This window comes from Mytilus edulis, chromosome 5 (genome assembly GCF_963676685.1).
Source record: "Mytilus edulis chromosome 5, xbMytEdul2.2, whole genome shotgun sequence".
NCBI lineage: Eukaryota > Metazoa > Mollusca > Bivalvia > Mytilida > Mytilidae > Mytilus > Mytilus edulis.
Genome location: NC_092348.1, coordinates 794,143 through 813,338, shown reverse-complemented (window position 1 = coordinate 813,338; position 19,196 = coordinate 794,143). Strand labels below are relative to the sequence as shown.

The window sequence follows — 19,196 nt, the reverse complement described above, 5'->3', positions numbered from 1 at the left end:
CATTGGTGGCCTTGTGATGAGAACTGCTCGTTGGTCGAGTTGTTTCTCCATTCCCCGTTTCCATTATCTATGTAATGAATCATAGTTTAGAGTATTTCTAATGTCTCTGTAAATTTGCACAAATATTTACAGAAGATGTTCAATAATACAAATGCTGAATTAATTGGCTGAAAAAAAATCGAACCATTTGACTCACTAATATGTTCTCCTTTCGTATGAAAGCAGTCCGATATCATATAATTAATAGCTGCGTCTTCATTTGTCGTGTACTTAGTAAAAAAAAACATGAAATTAATGCATTTAAAAATGTTATTGACAGTTTATCTTGAAAAACGGATAATTGACAATAAATTATTTTCTTTGATGAACATGTACAATATTGAAATAAATTGTATGTATATTTTAGGAGCTATCTCCATTTACATAAAAATCGACGTTTGGTGATGTTTTGTTTATAAAATTTTGCCATCAGTTTAAAAATGTGGATAGCATATATTTTTTCTTTCTTCGAAAATCTGTTTATATAAGAATTGAATGCTGTGATTTTCAAACTTATACTTCAGAATATTTCGGACTCGTATATCACTGAAGAGACATTCATTGCCGAAATGTGCATCTGCTGCAAAAATGTACAGTTACTGTAAGTATTTCTATGGTTAATTTAAGTTTGATCTGTTCATAGCATTACCTTTAATTTCTTTCATGTGAAACATTATTAAATAATAAAAAAAAAAAAATAAAAAAAAATAAACTGTTATCACAGAGATATGTCTCGCTTTTTTGGTAATTTCTATAATGCAAGTGTTGAAATAAAAGTATCAACACTTTAACAAGTTTTACAACTGCATACTAAATATCATTGACCTACTACTTGTCGTTCCCAATATTAACCAACCTAATCACAAACTAATACATGAAAACTTAGGCAAAAGTTTCAAAGTCAATAGACCATGACTGAGGGGCGGGGTCAAATAATCCCCATGGAAATGAGATATGCTAGTGCTTATACATTTGTATACCAATTATCAATAAATTATCACTAGTGGTTTCCCATAAACTGACCTAATCACAAACTAATACATGAAAATAAGCAAAATTTCAAAGCCAATAGACCATAACTGAGGGGGCTGGGACATATAATATCCATGATAATGAGATGTGCCAATACTAATACAACTGCATACCTAATATATTTTACTTATTACTAGTGGTTCACCATAAACTAGACATAATCACAAACTAATACATTGTTGACGCCGCCGACGCCAGAAACAGCATACATATGTCTCACTTTTTGACTAAGCCAAGCGGGATAAAAAATGGAAAAATCATACGATAAATCGGTTATAGCCTTTTGTATGTATACATGTGTTATTCATCAATTGTGAGCCTCAAATGTATGAAACGAAAACAAATAACATCTCATCTCTCGATTTCCAGCATTAAAAATGCACATTCTCAATTCCATTCTTAATTTTACATTACTTAACAGACTGAAATATAGCTGTGTTTGCATTACAAAATAGCAGATAAACGCCAAACTATATGTATATCTATTCTTTTATATAAATACCCCTCCCCTTTGGACACATCGAGCGACACATTATATTTTTTTTATTTAAATGCCTCTACCCCTTGGGACACCTCGAGCGACACATTATATTTTTTTGAAAAATTAATCTAAACTATATAAAGCTGGCATTTGGTTGGATTCGATGATAGGAATTCTATATAAACCATACTGGAAAAATTGTCAAAAGTGTTTTTTATACTGAAACTTGCATATGAGGCCTTAAAATCTACAACACGGAAAACTAAGAAAAGGTGTTTGAGAAAACAGAACCCAGAAAACGTCTGCTTCTGCTTGTTTGAAATAGAATATGGTTTGGTTCCTTCAGTGCAATATATAACTTGGTGCCAACAATTTCTCAAAATAAAATTTTGATTCTTGATATTATCTTATAGTCTCAAAGTTTTTCTCCAAAAACCGCCACCCATGAACACATAGACAACACCAAGCATGTGGCGTTCTACAAGGTGTAAAGTGAAAATCAATTTTCTGTTATCAAGAATTTTTTTATGTGAGAGTGAATACCTTAGATGTTACTTGGTTGAATTACAGGTCTATAATTTGAAAATACAATGTACTTCGAACAGCGGTATACTACTGTTGCCTTTAATTTGGCAAGGTTTACCAGAGATGCATATAATATGATGTTTAAAATCGACCATGTTACCATTCCACTTAGACACACGATTCCTTAGTTACACTATATAGAAAAAAATCTCCATTATATTGATTACAAATCAACAGTTACTTTATATCTTTGTTGTAGTGCACAGAAACAGGATCATCCAGACCACCAGTAAGTAATGTCTTACTGACTTTCCCATCGTGTTGAATCATAATCAGGCTGTTAGTTTCTCTCACCACAACAAACACGTTCTCTTCGCCATCAACTGATATTCCCCTTGCATTAACAAGAGACTGATCAGTGAATGTCCAGACATCTTCACCCGTCATACTACAGCAGTATACAGCATCTTTCTCCAAATCTGTACCATATATTCTGTTTTTTGTTGTAGTTATGTGGAATATCCAGCCGGCCTCAACAAACTTACCTCCAATTGTACGTAATCTGTTCCCTGACACATCCAGCTCCACTATTCCTTCATCGTCGACCTTGATATACATTTTTCGATTTTGATATGAAATTCCCCAACACGGTGAATCAAAACCAACCTTTGCCTTAACGTTGTTGTCTATTATGTTCATTATTTCCATTAAATAGCCATACGAAACTGCAATTAGATTACTGTCTATAACTCAAATCGTCTCTTTTATTTTAAACTTATTTAGCAATCGTATCCCTGTACTATCAAACAATAGACGGGCTGGTATATGAGCTATTCGAGCTTGGCCAACTTTTGCCTCTTTGAAAAGTAAACAGGAGTTTCTTTCCTCAACTTTAATTTTTCCAAAGGAATCGATACCCTTAAGCAATGAAGTTATTCCTGGGTGCATCTCTATCTATCTCTATCGTGTTTTCCTGTATTGCCCTCACCACAGATTTGACGGTATGTATCTGAACATTGATTAATTCGGTGATTTGACGAGTTCCAAGAAACACTTGTATGTCAGATCCAAGACGTTTCAGTTGTGAAGTTTGTATTTGTAGCAACTTGATTTCATTCTCTGTTTTATGAAAAGTTTTCAGGACTTTTCCATACTTTGATTTACATCTCGTGTACAGTTCTGATAGCTCATCTAACAACTTTTTCTCAATTTTGTCCAAATGTTTGTTTAAATTTGTTCTTATTTCACCGATTGATTTTCGGATGCTCTGTTCTTGTACTTCAAAATTCTGCATAGCTACATTTCGATTGGAAATAACGGCATCAGAACAATGTATGTGTTTTGACGGAAGGCAGGCTACGCAGATGACTAATTCGTGTGTTTTGCAGTATAGATCAAATTTGTTGCCATGAATATCACAAATCATAATGACAGCACTATTGTCAGTGTCGTGTACTTCATTGGTTGATATCAATGTGTGGTCTGCAGTTACCATCATAGACCTGTGAGTTTGTTCGCAGTCAGCACAGAAACCTTCCCCACAATTAGTGCACAATTTCTGTGCAGAATTACGTCTGCTGACACGGTCACAGGGTCCGCATATTATACTGGCTGACATGCTGCAGTACCTTAAACAAATGTATTGGTATTAAAACAAGTCAAAGTGTAATGTTTTATAAAGGCTACATAATGGATTTTTCATAAAAGATATTGAAATTCAATGTAAAATCAAATCATTGAATACATATACAGATTTTACACTATTTTTGTATGGTGGTTTATTAGGAACAACGCCAAGTTTTCTTTAGTCTTCTATGGAAGGAAACAATTTATTTGAGAACCTACGACAATGACCAACCAGATGGTAAAATTTGGTCATAGCTAGAACTTTGACATGTTTAGCATGCATGATGTTAAATATTTTTGACTCACGGTTGTCGAGGATTCAAACATCGTCGGTCATTATTTATTAAAGGGCATTATTCCTGAATAGTTAATGATCACCTTTTGGAAGCCCTGAATATACCCTCAATTTTATTTTAGAACTACTGTTCAAAGATTACTTTTCTGTTTATAATTTTAACTAGTAATTGGCTATCCAGATTTTGTTTTCTATTTTTATTCTGTTCTTGGTATCAGTTCCCTTGTTTTTATAAAAAAAAAGTATTTTAAATTCGAAAACAATACGTTATTGCTACTTTTTAATTACCTAAATTTGGTAAAAGTAAAAAAGCAAAAACTCAGTGCTCAAGATTCAAAACCTTTATCAACTGTCAGGGTATCCTACTATGCGTGCACCACTAGTATGAGTATATACAATACGTCAAAATACCGCACTGGGGAATAGGAAATAATGTGATTAATTCCGGATTATACGACTATTCTGTTATCTAATGAACTAAAACATACCGCTAGTGAGTTGAGACACCGACATAGCGTATCGGAAAATTAGTGATGTGATCGAACAACTTATTTAGTGTCGTTTTTCGTTTTTCTTTCTGGCTACTCTTTTGAAATATATTGTTTGTATAAGGAGCAAAACCTGCAAATGTAGTCCATATATAATAGACATTCGCAGGCGTAATCTATCAATTAAATTATGTGAATGCCATACGATGACATATTGTATCTTTACTTCCTTTAAAATAATGAAAAATATGTTACATGTTCAGTAACACATGATAAAATAATACTGTTATTTGGGACAGCTTTTTGGAATTTTGGGTCCTCAATGATCTTCTATTTTATACTTGTTTGACCTTTTAACTTTTTTGATCTGAGCGTCACTGAGCATTATATGGACGAAACACGCGTTTTGCGTATCAAATTATAAGCCTGGTACCTATTATAAATTATTAAGGTACAGAAAAAACAAATGAACTCTTGTTTAAAATGTACCGAATCAACTAAGATTTTTTTATGACCCACCCCCTCCTAGCCCTTCATCTTTCGCTCCTCTTTCAAGAAACGATAGACATTCTTTTAGTAATTTGTTTAAAAAAAATTGTCGTCAATGAAAGAGAGGCGAAATATACCATAGGAATATTCGAACTCATAAGTCGAATATAAGCCGTCATAAGTCGAATACAAGCCGATAACGACATAGCAAAATACGAAAAAAGACCAAAATACAAACAAAGGTATTCAGAACAAAACATAGAAAACTTAAAGACTTTGACAATACACCTATGCCCCAATCATGACAAAATAGTAGCAACCTTCATGATGTAGAACTATGTCATTACTAACGATTTAAAATAAAAGACCTATAGGACCATATATTTTAGAATGACAACACAAAAAAATGATATTAATTAAAATTATAATATATTCCAATCAAGGGGAAGAAGTAAACAGTTGTTGATAGAAACAGTTGTTAGGTACACATTTGTATATCTGTAATAAATGGTCATAAATATGACAATAATTTAGGTAAACAAAAACCGTGAAATTCGTTCGACAATTTGAAAACAAAAATAAATACCTGCTATGTCATATATATATATATATAAATATCTATACACGATATCGCACATGATATATACACAAATAAGACATCAATTGTAAAGCGATAATTTAATAGAGATGTTGGCAGGTGATTTAAAAATAGCTAAGTCGATACTTTTAAAAAAGAAAATATTGAAATAGTAATGATTTGTTTAACAGTTTATTGCTCCAGATACAATTCATTTTGAACATGAAACCTAAAATTCAGTTGAACAATATGAAACCACGATTAATACTTGCTATTTGACGGATACTGTTATAGATAAATACGATACAGCACTTGGTAGAATAACCACTCACTTGGCATGCGTCAATTCAGTAGTCATTTCGCCATTTGTCATGTAATTAAAATTATTTTAAAGTATAACAAGGTGGCTAACTTAAAAAAATGTAAATAAAAAGGAAATAATGATATGTTGCTCGTTGTCGATATTTCTTCTTCTTCGTCTTCCAAATACTGCCTACATTCAACACTGATGAATATTCTGGCAAGTTGCGCATGAATAAAAACTGGTTAAAAAAAATGGGACAATATAATTGGGGAAAAAATCAAACAGACATTTGCTGACTCCGTGGACATCGATCCGTTGTTAACCTTTACAGGATCTGCTTACCCTTCCGGAACAGAGAATACCGAATAACTTGGGAAATGTCTATCCCAGATACAGGTGAAGTTGCTGCTAAATTGGGGGAAATTGATAATTTCAAAATTAAAATCGTCTAGTTTGTCTTAGATTCTAGTATTGAGATGACCGTGTTTGTCAATTTCAAGGTATAAGTCTAAAAATGAGGCAAAGGAGGCCATATCTGTTGTTTCTATAATTTCTAGTTCTGGTAAAATATATTAATAGAACCCAATCAGATAAGTTTGTATCGTTAACGGAAAGAACATCATCAATATATTTGAATGTGAAATTAAATTACCTGGCTTCTTTGATCTTCTTGTTTTGACAATTGTGTGACTGCCGCTCATATGAAAATAAGAAGAGGTCGTCAAGGAGAGATTCACAGTATGTTCCCATAGGAAGGCCGATAATTTGTTGAAATAGTCTACCTCCAAATTCAATAAAAGAGAGACGAAAGACACCAGAGGGACACTCAAACTCACAAATCAAAAATATCAGCGCCTTTTATATCTGAATATGCGGTATGGGCTTTGCTCATTGTTGAAGGCCTTACAGTGACCTATAGTTGTTAATATCTGTGTCATTTTGGTCTCTTGTGGACAGTTGTCTCATTGGCAATTATACCACATCTTCTTTTTTTATATTGACAATGCCATGGCTAAAAATGAAAAGACAAACAGACAAACAATGGTACACATGACATAACATAAAAAACGAAAGAGTAAGCAACACGAACTCACCAAAAACTAGGGGTGATCACAGGTGCTACGGAAGGTAAGAAGATCCTGATTCACATGTGGCACCCGTCGTGTACCAAACAAATCCGGTAAATAATCTAATTCGATAGGGGATTGTAGTTACGACGTAAGGAACATATCCGATATCATTTGTGAAACGGTTATCCCATAACGGTCAATCAACTCGATAAATTTATTGTCAATACTAAACTCTAGCATACTGATCACTTGTTCCTCTGTGTACCATGTTTTACCTTTTTGTTCACTATTAATAATATATGCCGTATGGTATATATATCCCAAAGTAATAAAGGAGTAAGTTCTGTAAGTGCCATATTTGGCCCCAATTATAAAGTTCATGGTTACAAGACAATAATTATTTTAAGTTGCCGTAAAGACATGTGAGAAAGTTTAACAGAGCTGTTTTTGTCAAAGTTCAATTCTTAGACGTTGATTTTTACATCCAAAAAGGTCAAGATAAGGGATTTTGGTGAAATTTTACAAAATCAGCTGGATTTCAACCAAATAAAGGACCAGGAAATATAGAGCGCAGGCGTCGACAAGCTTAATATTCAAATAGGACATGTTTAATGTCTTTACAAACATTATTTTAAAAGATCTTTGTTGTCGACGTATGCGCTCTATGTTTCCTGTCGAATAATCTTTGGAAATTTACCCATTTTCATTGATTTTTTCGTGAAAAATCAATATGAGTACAACTTGTGACGTCATAATGAAACGTAGAAACGTAAAATTTTCAACAAAATGGCTTATATCCTATCTAGTCAATATATTATCTATAATTTATCGTGATATTGGTCAATAAATCCGAATTTGAAATTTACGCTAAAAAAGAAGGCCATTTTAGGACCTTATCGAACATACTCCTTTATAGCGAATTTTACCATTTTCATGTTGAAAAGCATAGTGGATTATTATTTTTCAATTTCACAGGGGGGAATGTTGGTATACAGGGTTGAAAAATCAAGAGTTTTGATAGAACTAAATTTAGAAAAAGATCAACATTTAAAATTATCTAGAAAATCTTCAAAGTTATTTTAGAATCCACATTTAACATATGGTTTATACCATTACACGAGTAAAGAGGTTCACAGTCTCTCCGAAGACCCTTACTCACTGCAAATCTAATGGATAATTCCTTTTTTTTGTTAACGCATTGGTGTAAATATAATGGAATTTGATTTTTTTTTGTACTTGCGTGAATAATAATGGAGTATGAATCTAGATCAGTACGTATTTTCGATTTATAAGTTTGAATGTCCTCTGGTACCGTTCGCCCCGTTTTTACGTCTTTTGTGTTTAAATTCCTTGTTTTTCTCATGTTGTGTTACATCACATGCACTGGCTGGGTTTGAATGCTTACAAAAAGGTTATTACGTTATTCTAAATATGCCTGTCTAAAGACATTTTCTTGTTCCTCATTGCTATCTGTCATAGTTGTTTTTCGTTTATTATTTTGTCATACATAATGTCAATGTAGGGGTTTTTTTTCGTTTGAATTGTTTCATATTGATTTCATTTACACTGGACATCATTTCGATAAAGTTTGGTATGATTTGGTCAAAATGGTGAAAGCTTCTATATTGAAACGAATGATACTTCAAATAGTGCCACAGTCTGTTTCTTGACTATAAAGAGATAACAGCAATCGAAAAAAGCAAAATACAACAGACGACACCAATCACCTACATTAAATTTTTCTGAAAAACGGACATACGAACAAAGTCAAAACAAAAACTAGATACCCTATAGTATCTTCCCAGATGCTTTTAGTTTACAAGTACTAGCGATAATGATAGTAGACGCAAATAAAAGGCAATAGCTTTATGACTCAAATGGATTGGCTTAGCTAAATAAGTAACCCCACGCCAAGCTGTTCTTTTACTGTCATTTAAAAAGCAAACAGATAATAATGGAATTATCATTTAATATTTCTTATTGCCTACATAGATTGACAGGACGACACTATTTCCGTATCAAAAAGCTAATTACTAGATTTTACTTTTGCTCAACACCGTTCCTATCGCCTTCAATGATTTTTGCACAATTTTCTAAGACTTATCGGCTGATACACATTATGGTAAAGTTCGTATTCTAATTTGGTCTGCAAACTGGTTTGATTCGAGCGACATTGATATGCCTTATTGTAGATGACACGCACGTTTGGTTTATCAAATATCTGATTGGTATATTAAATGACACTTTTCAGTGACGGATAATCTTTAGGTTGACCATAATGCTGGTGTTGTACCCATTAGTTGTTTCCCAAAGAAGTGAATTTATCATTGTAACTTTTAAAATCACTATCAAAATTATAAGTATAGTGCATAGAACTCGTTGAGTTCCATCATATTTTAATGGGACTCTCCGAATTCAAGTTGTTGTATTTCATAATATCTTGCAGACATCTACTTGAAGAATGTCTTGATATTTTTACTGGTTAAATTCAAGAAGGTTAATTATCGATTAATGTTTTAAAACAAAATAGATTATCATTAAAGAAGTTTTTGTTGATTATCTATTTTCTCTTCGTCGTTTTACTTTTGACAAGGATCCTTTCTGATTTTTGATGGAATTATTTGTGTGTCAGTGCCACATATAACCTTAACATTTTATACTGAGACCATAACTAAATAAGAAAAAATGTCAAAGATTTTCCATGTGAGAAAGTCGTTAATAAATAAAGGCAACAGTAGTATACAACTGTTCAAAATTCATAAATCGATAGAGAAAAAAAATCCGGGTTACAAACTAAAACTGACGGAAACATATCAAATATAAGAGAACTACGACACAACAGAGACACAACACCGAAATGTAAAACACTCAGAAACGACTATAATGTAAAAATGGCCATTTTCCTGACTTGGTACAGGGCATTTTCTGAAGAAATGGCTGGTTGAACCTGGTTTTGTGGCATGCCAAACCTCCCGCTATAATGGCAGTGTAATTATAACATTCATATTACAACATTACACGACAGGGCTACAATAAATAAATGGGCGTAAATATAGAACAGAGAAACAAACGAAAAATAGCCATCAAAAGGTAACAGGTTAAAAAATATTTGTATACGCCAGACGCTCGCTACGTCTCATATAAATATAATAAAGTATACCAAAACTACATTTGTACTTCTTTGATATTCCAAACTTCAGCATTTCACCTAATCAACTAAATCAAGACCTCTTATCATACAAAATACTTTTTCTAGTAGTGACGAACGATTCTGTGCTAGTCAATTCACTCACACGATGGCAGTCGTATATGCAGCCTCGTTATGTCAAAAATGTTATTTTTAAGTTTGAATGTACAGTGCTCTGATAAAAAAGATAAATAGAAAACATATAATTATATTTGAATTTTTTTTCTCGAAATTGATCATATCGCACATTAGGTTAAATCCTATTGAGTGCAATTAAACTAATGTTACAATATTGCCATTCAACAAATCCAATATAAGCCTATATATATTTTTCTTTAAAACGATATACAATTGTAAAGAGCGCAATTTCAGTCCTTGTATGATTATTATGTATCTTACTATATAACACTATATAGGAAGGCATCTCCTTTTGCATTACAAACCAACAGTAATTTCTTGTCTCTATTGTAATGAACGGAAACTGGCTGGTCAAGACCGTCGGATATAGAAAGTAGCATTTTACTGTCCTTCCCATCATGCTGTATCATCATGAGGTTGTTAGAAGATAACCCTACAACGAAGACGTTCTGATAGCCATCAGCTGATATTCCCCTCGAGTTAACAAGAGATTGGTCAGTGAATGTCCAGATATCTTCACCCGTCATACTACAACAGTATACTACATCTTTCCTGAAGTCGGTACAATATATTCTATCGTTTGTTGTAGTGATATGAAAAATAACACCTTCAGCATATTTCCCACCTATTGTACGTAGTCTTTTCCCTGACATATCCATCTCCACAATACCTTCATTAGTAACTAATATATAAATGTGTCCATTAGGGTATGAAATTCCCCAACAACTAAATCTAAAAGATACTTTCGCGAGAACCATTTTGTTGTTAATGTTCAATATTTCCATATAATATTTTCCACCATATGAAACTGCCATGCGATCAATGTCTATAATCGCCAAATCGTACGGTGTGTCAGAGACTGGTATATCACGGATGTGTCTTCCATCGTCACTATACTCCATTATCACTTTATCTCCAATGTAATCGGCAATCAATAAATGACTGTTTGGTAAAATCCAACATCCCCGGACATTCGTGAAATTGCTTTTGTCTTTGATTTGGAACTTTTGTCTCAATTGAAGCCTTGTTCGATCAAAAGATTGACCGGTTGGTTTATGTACTATTTGAGCTTGGTCGACCTTTGCATCTTTGAATGGTAGACTAATAGTGTTTTCTTCAACTTTAACCTTGCCGAAATTATCCACATTTTCTAGTAACGAAGTTATTCCTTTATGAATCTCAACCCCTATCTTGTAATCCTGTAATGTGCTCGTCATTAATTTGACGCTTTGTACCTCATTATGGATTACTTTGTTCATCTGACGAGTGCCAAGAAATACCTGCAAGTCGGAACCGACAAGTTTCAGTGATGATGTTTGTTCTTGTAGTAACTTGATTTCTTTTTCTGTGTTATTCAAATACTTCTGGGCTTCTCCATATTTTGATTTACAGTTTTCATACCGTTGAAACAAATCTTCTAACATTTTATTTTCAAGTTCATTCAAATGTTTGTTTACATTTGCTCTCATTTCACTGATTGATTTTCTGACGCTTTGTTCTTCTATTTTAAGATTTTTCATAGCATTGTTGCGATTGTTGATGAAATCTTTCAAGTTTTCTAAAACAACTTTGATTGAATCTTCTAAGTCGTCAAGGGCTGTTGATCTCTTTGCATTTTCTGCTGCTTCGTCGAGGGAAATGACATCAGAACAATATTTGTGTAGTGAGGGAACGCAGACCACACAAATAGCTACGTCGTGGTTTTTACAGTATAGATCAAACTTCTTGCCATGAGCATCACATTTCAGGTTGACGGGGACATTTTCAATTTTACGATAATCGTCGGTTGATATCAGTGTGTGATCTTTAGTGACCTTCATTGATCTATGAAACTGTTCACAGTTAGCACAAAAACCTTCTTCGCAATTGGTACACCATTTCTGTGCAATTTTTTGTGTGTTGACATGGCTGCAGGGTCCACAGAGAATGTTGGATGACATACTTTACAACCTAAAACAACATATTTGTTATTATATTGATTCATGTTTTAAATTCCATTAGGACGAAAATTAATTCAAGGATTTAATCAGAACCAAACTATAGAAACAATAAAAGTTGAATAGAAACCATTGTTAGAATAACATTAATAGGGAATAGTCATTATTTATCAACTGAGTGGTCGGTGCATTTTTATTGCGGGGGGGGTTATTTTTTTGTCATAATAAAATTCTGGGTGGGGGTCATATAATGAAAGTTTTTATGTCTGTCAAGTACATACTGACAATACTGAAGTAAGCGTGCAATCTCTAAGGTAATTTCTGTCATTTTTAAATCTTCGATAGTGTACAGCACCATTAGAATGCCCAATCTCTCAAGGGTAGTGTATCTGATCACTCATATGTTATGGTTCATTATATATAGGATGTCAAAATTTAAAACCCGACATAGCTTAAGATTAACAACTGTATAAATCATGAAAAGTTTCTGAAAATGCAGTGGAACATGTGTATTTCAACTTTCTAAAATGTTAAAATTATTTTGATGATATTTCTTGGGAAAGATGTAGGATTGTAACAGGTGTGTACATTCTAAAATCATTTAATAATGAGTACAATAAATTTATTAAAATATAACAAAGATATCGATGAAGAAAAATATTTAATGTTTCAATTAAGGGCCTTTAATTTTGTTGGGCAGCACTTTATTCACACACGCAAAACAATACACTCGGGGATTCCGTAAAACATTTCCACATTTAAAAGAAATGTTCATGACTTATAACTATAAACCTATATACATATTTATATAAATATAGGGTCAAACAAAATTACATATTTGATGCAGGAAGTACCAGAACCATAAAATCACTGATACAAATCAATGAATGTGTTTGTAATTAGATGTTTTTGTGTTCTGTTAAATTGTTCCTTTAAAAATCGTTACACGATGATAACGGCTGTACCCATTTTTTGACTACTTTTTTTATTGTTTCTGTTTAGTTAACGCATCATTGTAAATATAACGGAATTTGATGAGACTGTCATCAAAGTGAAAGGGTTAGCGCTATAAAACCAGGTTTAATCCACCATTTTCTACATTTGAAAATGCCTGGACCAAGTCAGGAATATGACAGTTCTTGTCCATTCGTTTTTTGATGCGTTTTGTTATTTGATTTTGCCAAGTAAATTATGGACTTTCCGAATTGATTTTCCTCTAAGTTCAGTATTTTTGTGATTTTACTTTTTATATGTGTTATTTTCAGTTTCACTTCCTAGAAGTGTATTATAAGAAAATGAAAATCCACGAAACATTTATAAAGCTTTAAAATTTTACTAAAGGTACTATTGAATTGAGACATTTCCCCACTTTATTATGGGTTTTTCATAATTAAAATGCAATTAAGAGGGCTCCTGGGTATAAATAATTTTTTTTTCTAATATAGGATTTCGCTATATTTTTTTTATAAATGAACTTAATCATATACTTAAAAGAAAAATGAAATAAAAAAATGGGGTCACCGTTCATTTAAGCTAACAATCTGCCGCCGGAAGAAGCATACATTTTTCATCTGGGGCCAAACCGAATCGTTTTTTTTGGCTTGATTTTTGTACCATATCATAAAGTAATAACTAATAGTGTAATAAATAAAATTTGTATTGAAAAAATAAAGGTTAAATTTTTTGCTGAAATTTTTGTACCCATGAGCCACCTTAAAAATACAACATGTATTTATCAAAGTTGTACAAAATCGAACATGTAAAATATTGTTTGTTTATAGTAAACACGTGTTTGGTTAATTATAGTAAGGTCGGTTCGATTGAGACATTGAGTTCATGAACGAGTGAACTCAGGTGGTTTAAAGTCTTTTGAGCCATTGCAGTCAAAGTGTACAGTAGCATTTTGCAAAATAAATAATATTATTAATCATATAATTTATTTTCAGATTTGTGGACCACAAGTATGGGGAAACCAGTACAAGCTGCTTAATAGCTATATATTTATACGAACTTTCAACAATATTATTCTCATATTTATAATAAAATGTGCGCTTGTCTCTGCAAGTGGCGTCTCCCATGTAAGAGTTTGTGGTTATTTGATAAATATTTTATGTTCGTTTGAGTTTACGAATTAGAATAGAAATTCATTTATAACATATAGTAAAAATCGGTATTGAAATGTTTTACGTAAAATTTAAAATTTGAAGAATTATGGGTTGCAGTCAAATGAAATGCAACATAAAGTTCATTTTTTTTTATACTTTTTACGTCATAAGGCTTATTGTGCCTTTAAAAGCTTTATTTTTTAAGGATTAGCAGCTTCAAGATCAAAGACAATTAGTAAAGATATGACTTCATTCTGTACATGAAGGTTAAAGTTAAATTGCAATCTATGTTTTTTTTTCATTTAAATGCTTATTTTGTTCATTTTTCTGTTTGCATGTCTCAGATTTTCATGTTTCAGAGAAAAAGAAAAGGGAAAAAAGAAGAAACCAGATGCTCCACAGGTCGCAGCTTTGTACGACCGCAGATGTCGACCCCTGAACAGTTGGGGCAAGTATATATACTACATTCAAGCTTGATAGTTGATATAGCTCTGAATTTGGATTGTGATTAAATAGTTGACACAGCATAGGTTTCTGACACAGAATGAATGTGGTCTAATAAACTTAACATTTTTTTTTGCGTTTTAGCAATACACGATGGTGTTGACTTTTAACCGCCCGAAAACAAATATTTAATGGAATTTACAGCTAATTAGTGATCTCAAGACAACAATAATGTTCTATAAACAGTTTTAAAATCTCATACTAGAACTAGCAAAATAATAGCAAAGAGCACCAACATTAACCAGGAAACCCTTGTTTCCCCCCTTTTTTGTCCCTAATTCATAAACAGATTGAGTCATAACTCCACGACTCCAATCCTAACCATCCTTTTGTGGTGTGGAAATTTGTGATACAATTTCAGGCAATTCTATACACTGTTCCAAACGGTATTGTCTGCACACTAGAACAATGCTTATTTGGGCCCCTTTTATAGCCTTATTCCTAAACAGAAGGAACCATAACTCCCATATCAATCCAAACCTTCCTTTTTGTGGCTTCAAACTTTGTATTTTAATTTCAAAGATTTATATTTACTAAAACTCAAGTTCTAGGCAAATTTTAAATGAAATTTATAATACTGAAGTAATTGGCAAAATTCCAATGGAGTTTATTCATTCTGAAGTTATTTATCTTGGCAAATTTCAAATACACATATTTAAAAGAAGGGGGAAGTAGTTCAAATATTACTTTTTGATTACCTCCCTTACACTGCTTTCAAATTTTTAACTGTCCTTATTAACAGAAAGAAACCTTGTTTTTCGCCTTTTTTGCCCCTAATTCATAAATGGTTTGGGCCATAATCCCCCCCCCCCCAAATTCAATCCTAACCATCCCTTAGTAGTATTGAATCTTGTGGTATAATTTCCGAAAGATTCATAAACTTTTACACAAATTATTGTCTTGAAACTACAAAAATGCTTGTTTTGGTCCCTTTTTTACCCTTTGTTCCTTTACTCTTTGCCCCATAATCCTTAAAATAAATCCCATCCTTCTACTAATATCATTAAACATTGTGGTACAATTTCAGAGCAATTGAAATACATATACACAACTTATTGTCCTAAACTAGATAAATGCTTGTTTTGGGCCCGTTTGGGCCCCTAATTTAAACCCGAGGAACCATAACCCCAAAAATTAATCCCAAGCTTCCTTTTGTGGTTATAAACATTGTGTTAAAATTCTATTTTTTGCGGTCGTATAAAAATCGATGTTACATTTTATTTATTCATGGTTTTCTCAAAGCAGAATAAAACTAAAACGTATTAACCAAGATCAGTTCCATCAGCTTCAAAACAAAGAATATGGAAGGTCATGATGAACACGAAGGCAATATTAAATTTACCTTATAGTTCGTGTGCTGTAATTATCCAATAAAAATAATTGAAAATATTTAGAGAATATCACTTATTAATGACTGCGAATCAGACAAACTAAACTATTTTTCTCAAATTAATTAGAGCTACATATATGAAATAATAGAACTATTATGTAGAATGTGTTATAAAAAACAGTACAAAATCAAAGAAATGACTACAATCAAGGAAAATTTCTTTCTGCCATACTCTGTAACAGATAGTGTCAAATAAAGAAGATGTGGTATGATTGCCAATGAGACAACTCTTCACAAGAGTCCAAATAACACAGAAATTAACAACTATAGCATACTTATAGTTATTTGCCTGTCACTATATGTAGCCTGCAGTCGTCATCTTCTTCCCACTGTTAATCAACGGGGATTTTTTTGGGGGGGACATACGAATGAATTATCGTTCTACGGGGCTCATAATGTGGTTCACGAAAAAATATTAAGGGGGGGGGGGGGGGTGGCAACAAAACCTTTTGATGTGAAATTTGAACCGATCCATTTAACTGACAACTAATTAGTCGGCCATTTTCTTATTAACACATATGTTATCACACAATAATGTTTATATAATAATGGGCATCCTCCTAATTAATGGCTGTGACAGAACTTTCGATTGAGAATAAAAGATCAAACTGGTGCAATATTTTTAACTAAGAGATTGCAGATACAAAATAGCGGACAGAAAACTGCCTTACAATTTACTATTTACTAATATTTATTTTTATTTGTAGAAAATTTTATATGTACAGATAATGATCGTTCGTTTTAAGACAAGAAAGTACAATTGTAAATAGAAACCGTTGTTAGGGTAAAATTATTGTGTATGTGTTTTGAATAAGTACATTAATAATGTAAATTATAACGAGACATTAAATTCAGATTGACCAATTAAAAAAATCAACAGATACCTGTAACTTGACAAATATTGTCGCAGGTATATATACCAAGTCATTCAGCTGAATAACTCCTTGTCATATGACAGGTCAATCACTCTACTGTCATGTGATTTCAAAGTCAAATTTTATCAAGGTAGATAATTTTGTCAACAGTAAATATAAATCGTTTAAACATTAGCCCAACGATGTTAGATCTGTAAATTTGCTGTGCAAATATTTTGTTCTACCCTGCTGGGATTCGAACTCATGCTACTGAGATATCTTGGCACCAAATCGCCTTGCACTATACCCGACGTGCTGGACCACTCGTCCACCTAGAGCCTATAGAGCCTAGGTGGTCCACGTTTAATATTACTTTGCTAATAAAAGAGCAAACATATAACTGAAAGAGGTTGCCGAGGTTTACTTGTACTTGCCGTTATGAAAATTTGACAAGTTGAATGGTTTCTTATTTGGAAGGCATTGGACTTGTTGAAGAGAAATGTTATCTAATAACGTTAACTCTGCCTATGTTTGCTATTCACCATCACAAATTGGTTGATCTTGATGATGTGTTTGTGTTTAATCTGACTACCAACAATTTAACCACATCTTAGGTGGCCTAACATCTATGTCGTCGTTTCGCTAAGAAACGAATGTTACCTATTCCCAAATATGACAGGTTTGTTGAGTGTAAAATTGCGTTGCTATACGGCGAATCTCTGTATTTCTACATCCAATAATCATGTATTTAATAGTGTTTCTTTTGAATGGGTAGGTTGGATATTATGGTGTCTTATAATTTGTGGCTTTACTTCTGTATTTTCGGTGCATTATATATATATATATATGTACACAGCCATGTATCACCATCATTGATGGCGATCCGATGGATACATCTGTTGTAGAGTTGTCACTGACTCAGACGTACTTATAAATATAATTATTTTCTGTGACTGTATATTACATTAATTTGTAGGATCCTTTACTATAGTTAATTTAGCTGATCTGTAACAATAACATCTTCATGCCTTATATATCATGTACTGTAGTACGCCGCTAGATTAAAACTGACGAGGAAAGGTAATACACGGCCAGCGAAAGCTCTTTTTTTGACAGCCCAGGTGGTCGTGTGGTCTAGCGGGACGGCTGCAGTGCAGGCGATTTGGTGTCACGATATCACAGTAGCATGGGTTCGAATCCCGGCGAGGGAAGAAGCAAATTTACAGATCTTACATTGTTGGGTTGATGTTTAGACGAGTTGTATATATATATTGCGAATCAAGAGAATATGCTCTACTGAAAATACGAAAAATGCTAGACTTGGACAACTTCGTAAACATCTAGTTGTTCGAGGATACAATAACAACATTATTGATAGCGCTTTCGAAAGAGCAAACAAAACTAGTCGCCAAGAACTTCTTGAGTACAAAGATAAGAATAAAGCAGCTAACAGAACACCCCTTGTACTCACTTACCATCCTGATTTTAAAAATGTGTCATCCATTGTTCAGAAGCATTGGAAAATTATAGAAAATGATTTAAATCTAAAAAAAGTATTTTCTTCACCACCAGTCATGGCCTTCAGAAGACCTAAAAACATCCGTGACAAATTAGTGACATCTGTATTAACCAAGCAGCCTAATCCATCGCCCGGTTGCTACAAACAATGTGGTCGAAGGAATTGTTTGTGTTGTAAAGCTGCCAATACAAGCAGTTCTTTCATCAGCTCCGTTACTAAACAAAATTATACCATCTACTCTAATTCCAACTGTAAAACGGAGAACTCAATTTATATATTAACATGTGACACTTGTGGCATTCAGTATGTGGGAGAAACAATGGACAAATTTAATATTCGGCTCAATAACCATCGTTCATCGTACAAAACCAACAAAAACTGTCCTCTCACAAGACATCTTCGTTCATCGAAACATCCTTTAGATAATGTCACTTTCCAAATTATAGAAGTCAACACCGAATGGGACACCACGGCGAGAAGGAGAAGAGAAAACTTTTGGATCCACCAACTCCACAATTTAGAACCTGATGGTCTTAACGAAAAAGACGAAAAAAGATACAGGAAAGATAAAGAATAATTTAAAACAAAGCATCGTCCTTTTTATCCCGTAATATTGGCCAATGGACGTTGCTAACT

The 19,196-nt window shown here is 33.0% G+C and overlaps 2 protein-coding genes across 2 annotated transcripts; both read right to left on the bottom strand.

Annotated features, from left to right (window-relative positions):
• Positions 1–2,996: 2,996 nt before the first annotated feature.
• On the bottom strand, positions 2,997–3,695 carry LOC139522638 (tripartite motif-containing protein 29-like). Its single transcript, XM_071316104.1, has one exon. It carries the CDS (start codon positions 3,693–3,695, stop codon positions 2,997–2,999), a length of 699 nt encoding a protein of 232 aa, XP_071172205.1.
• A 6,752-nt stretch (positions 3,696–10,447) lies between these two features.
• On the bottom strand, positions 10,448–17,156 carry LOC139522266 (transcription intermediary factor 1-alpha-like). The gene is made up of 2 exons (XM_071315821.1): positions 17,072–17,156; positions 10,448–12,201 (listed from the first exon to the last, which is right to left on the bottom strand). The coding sequence occupies exon 2, from the start codon at positions 12,189–12,191 to the stop codon at positions 10,512–10,514; it is 1,680 nt and encodes a 559-aa protein (XP_071171922.1). The 5' UTR covers positions 12,192–12,201; positions 17,072–17,156; the 3' UTR covers positions 10,448–10,511.
• Positions 17,157–19,196: the final 2,040 nt, after the last annotated feature.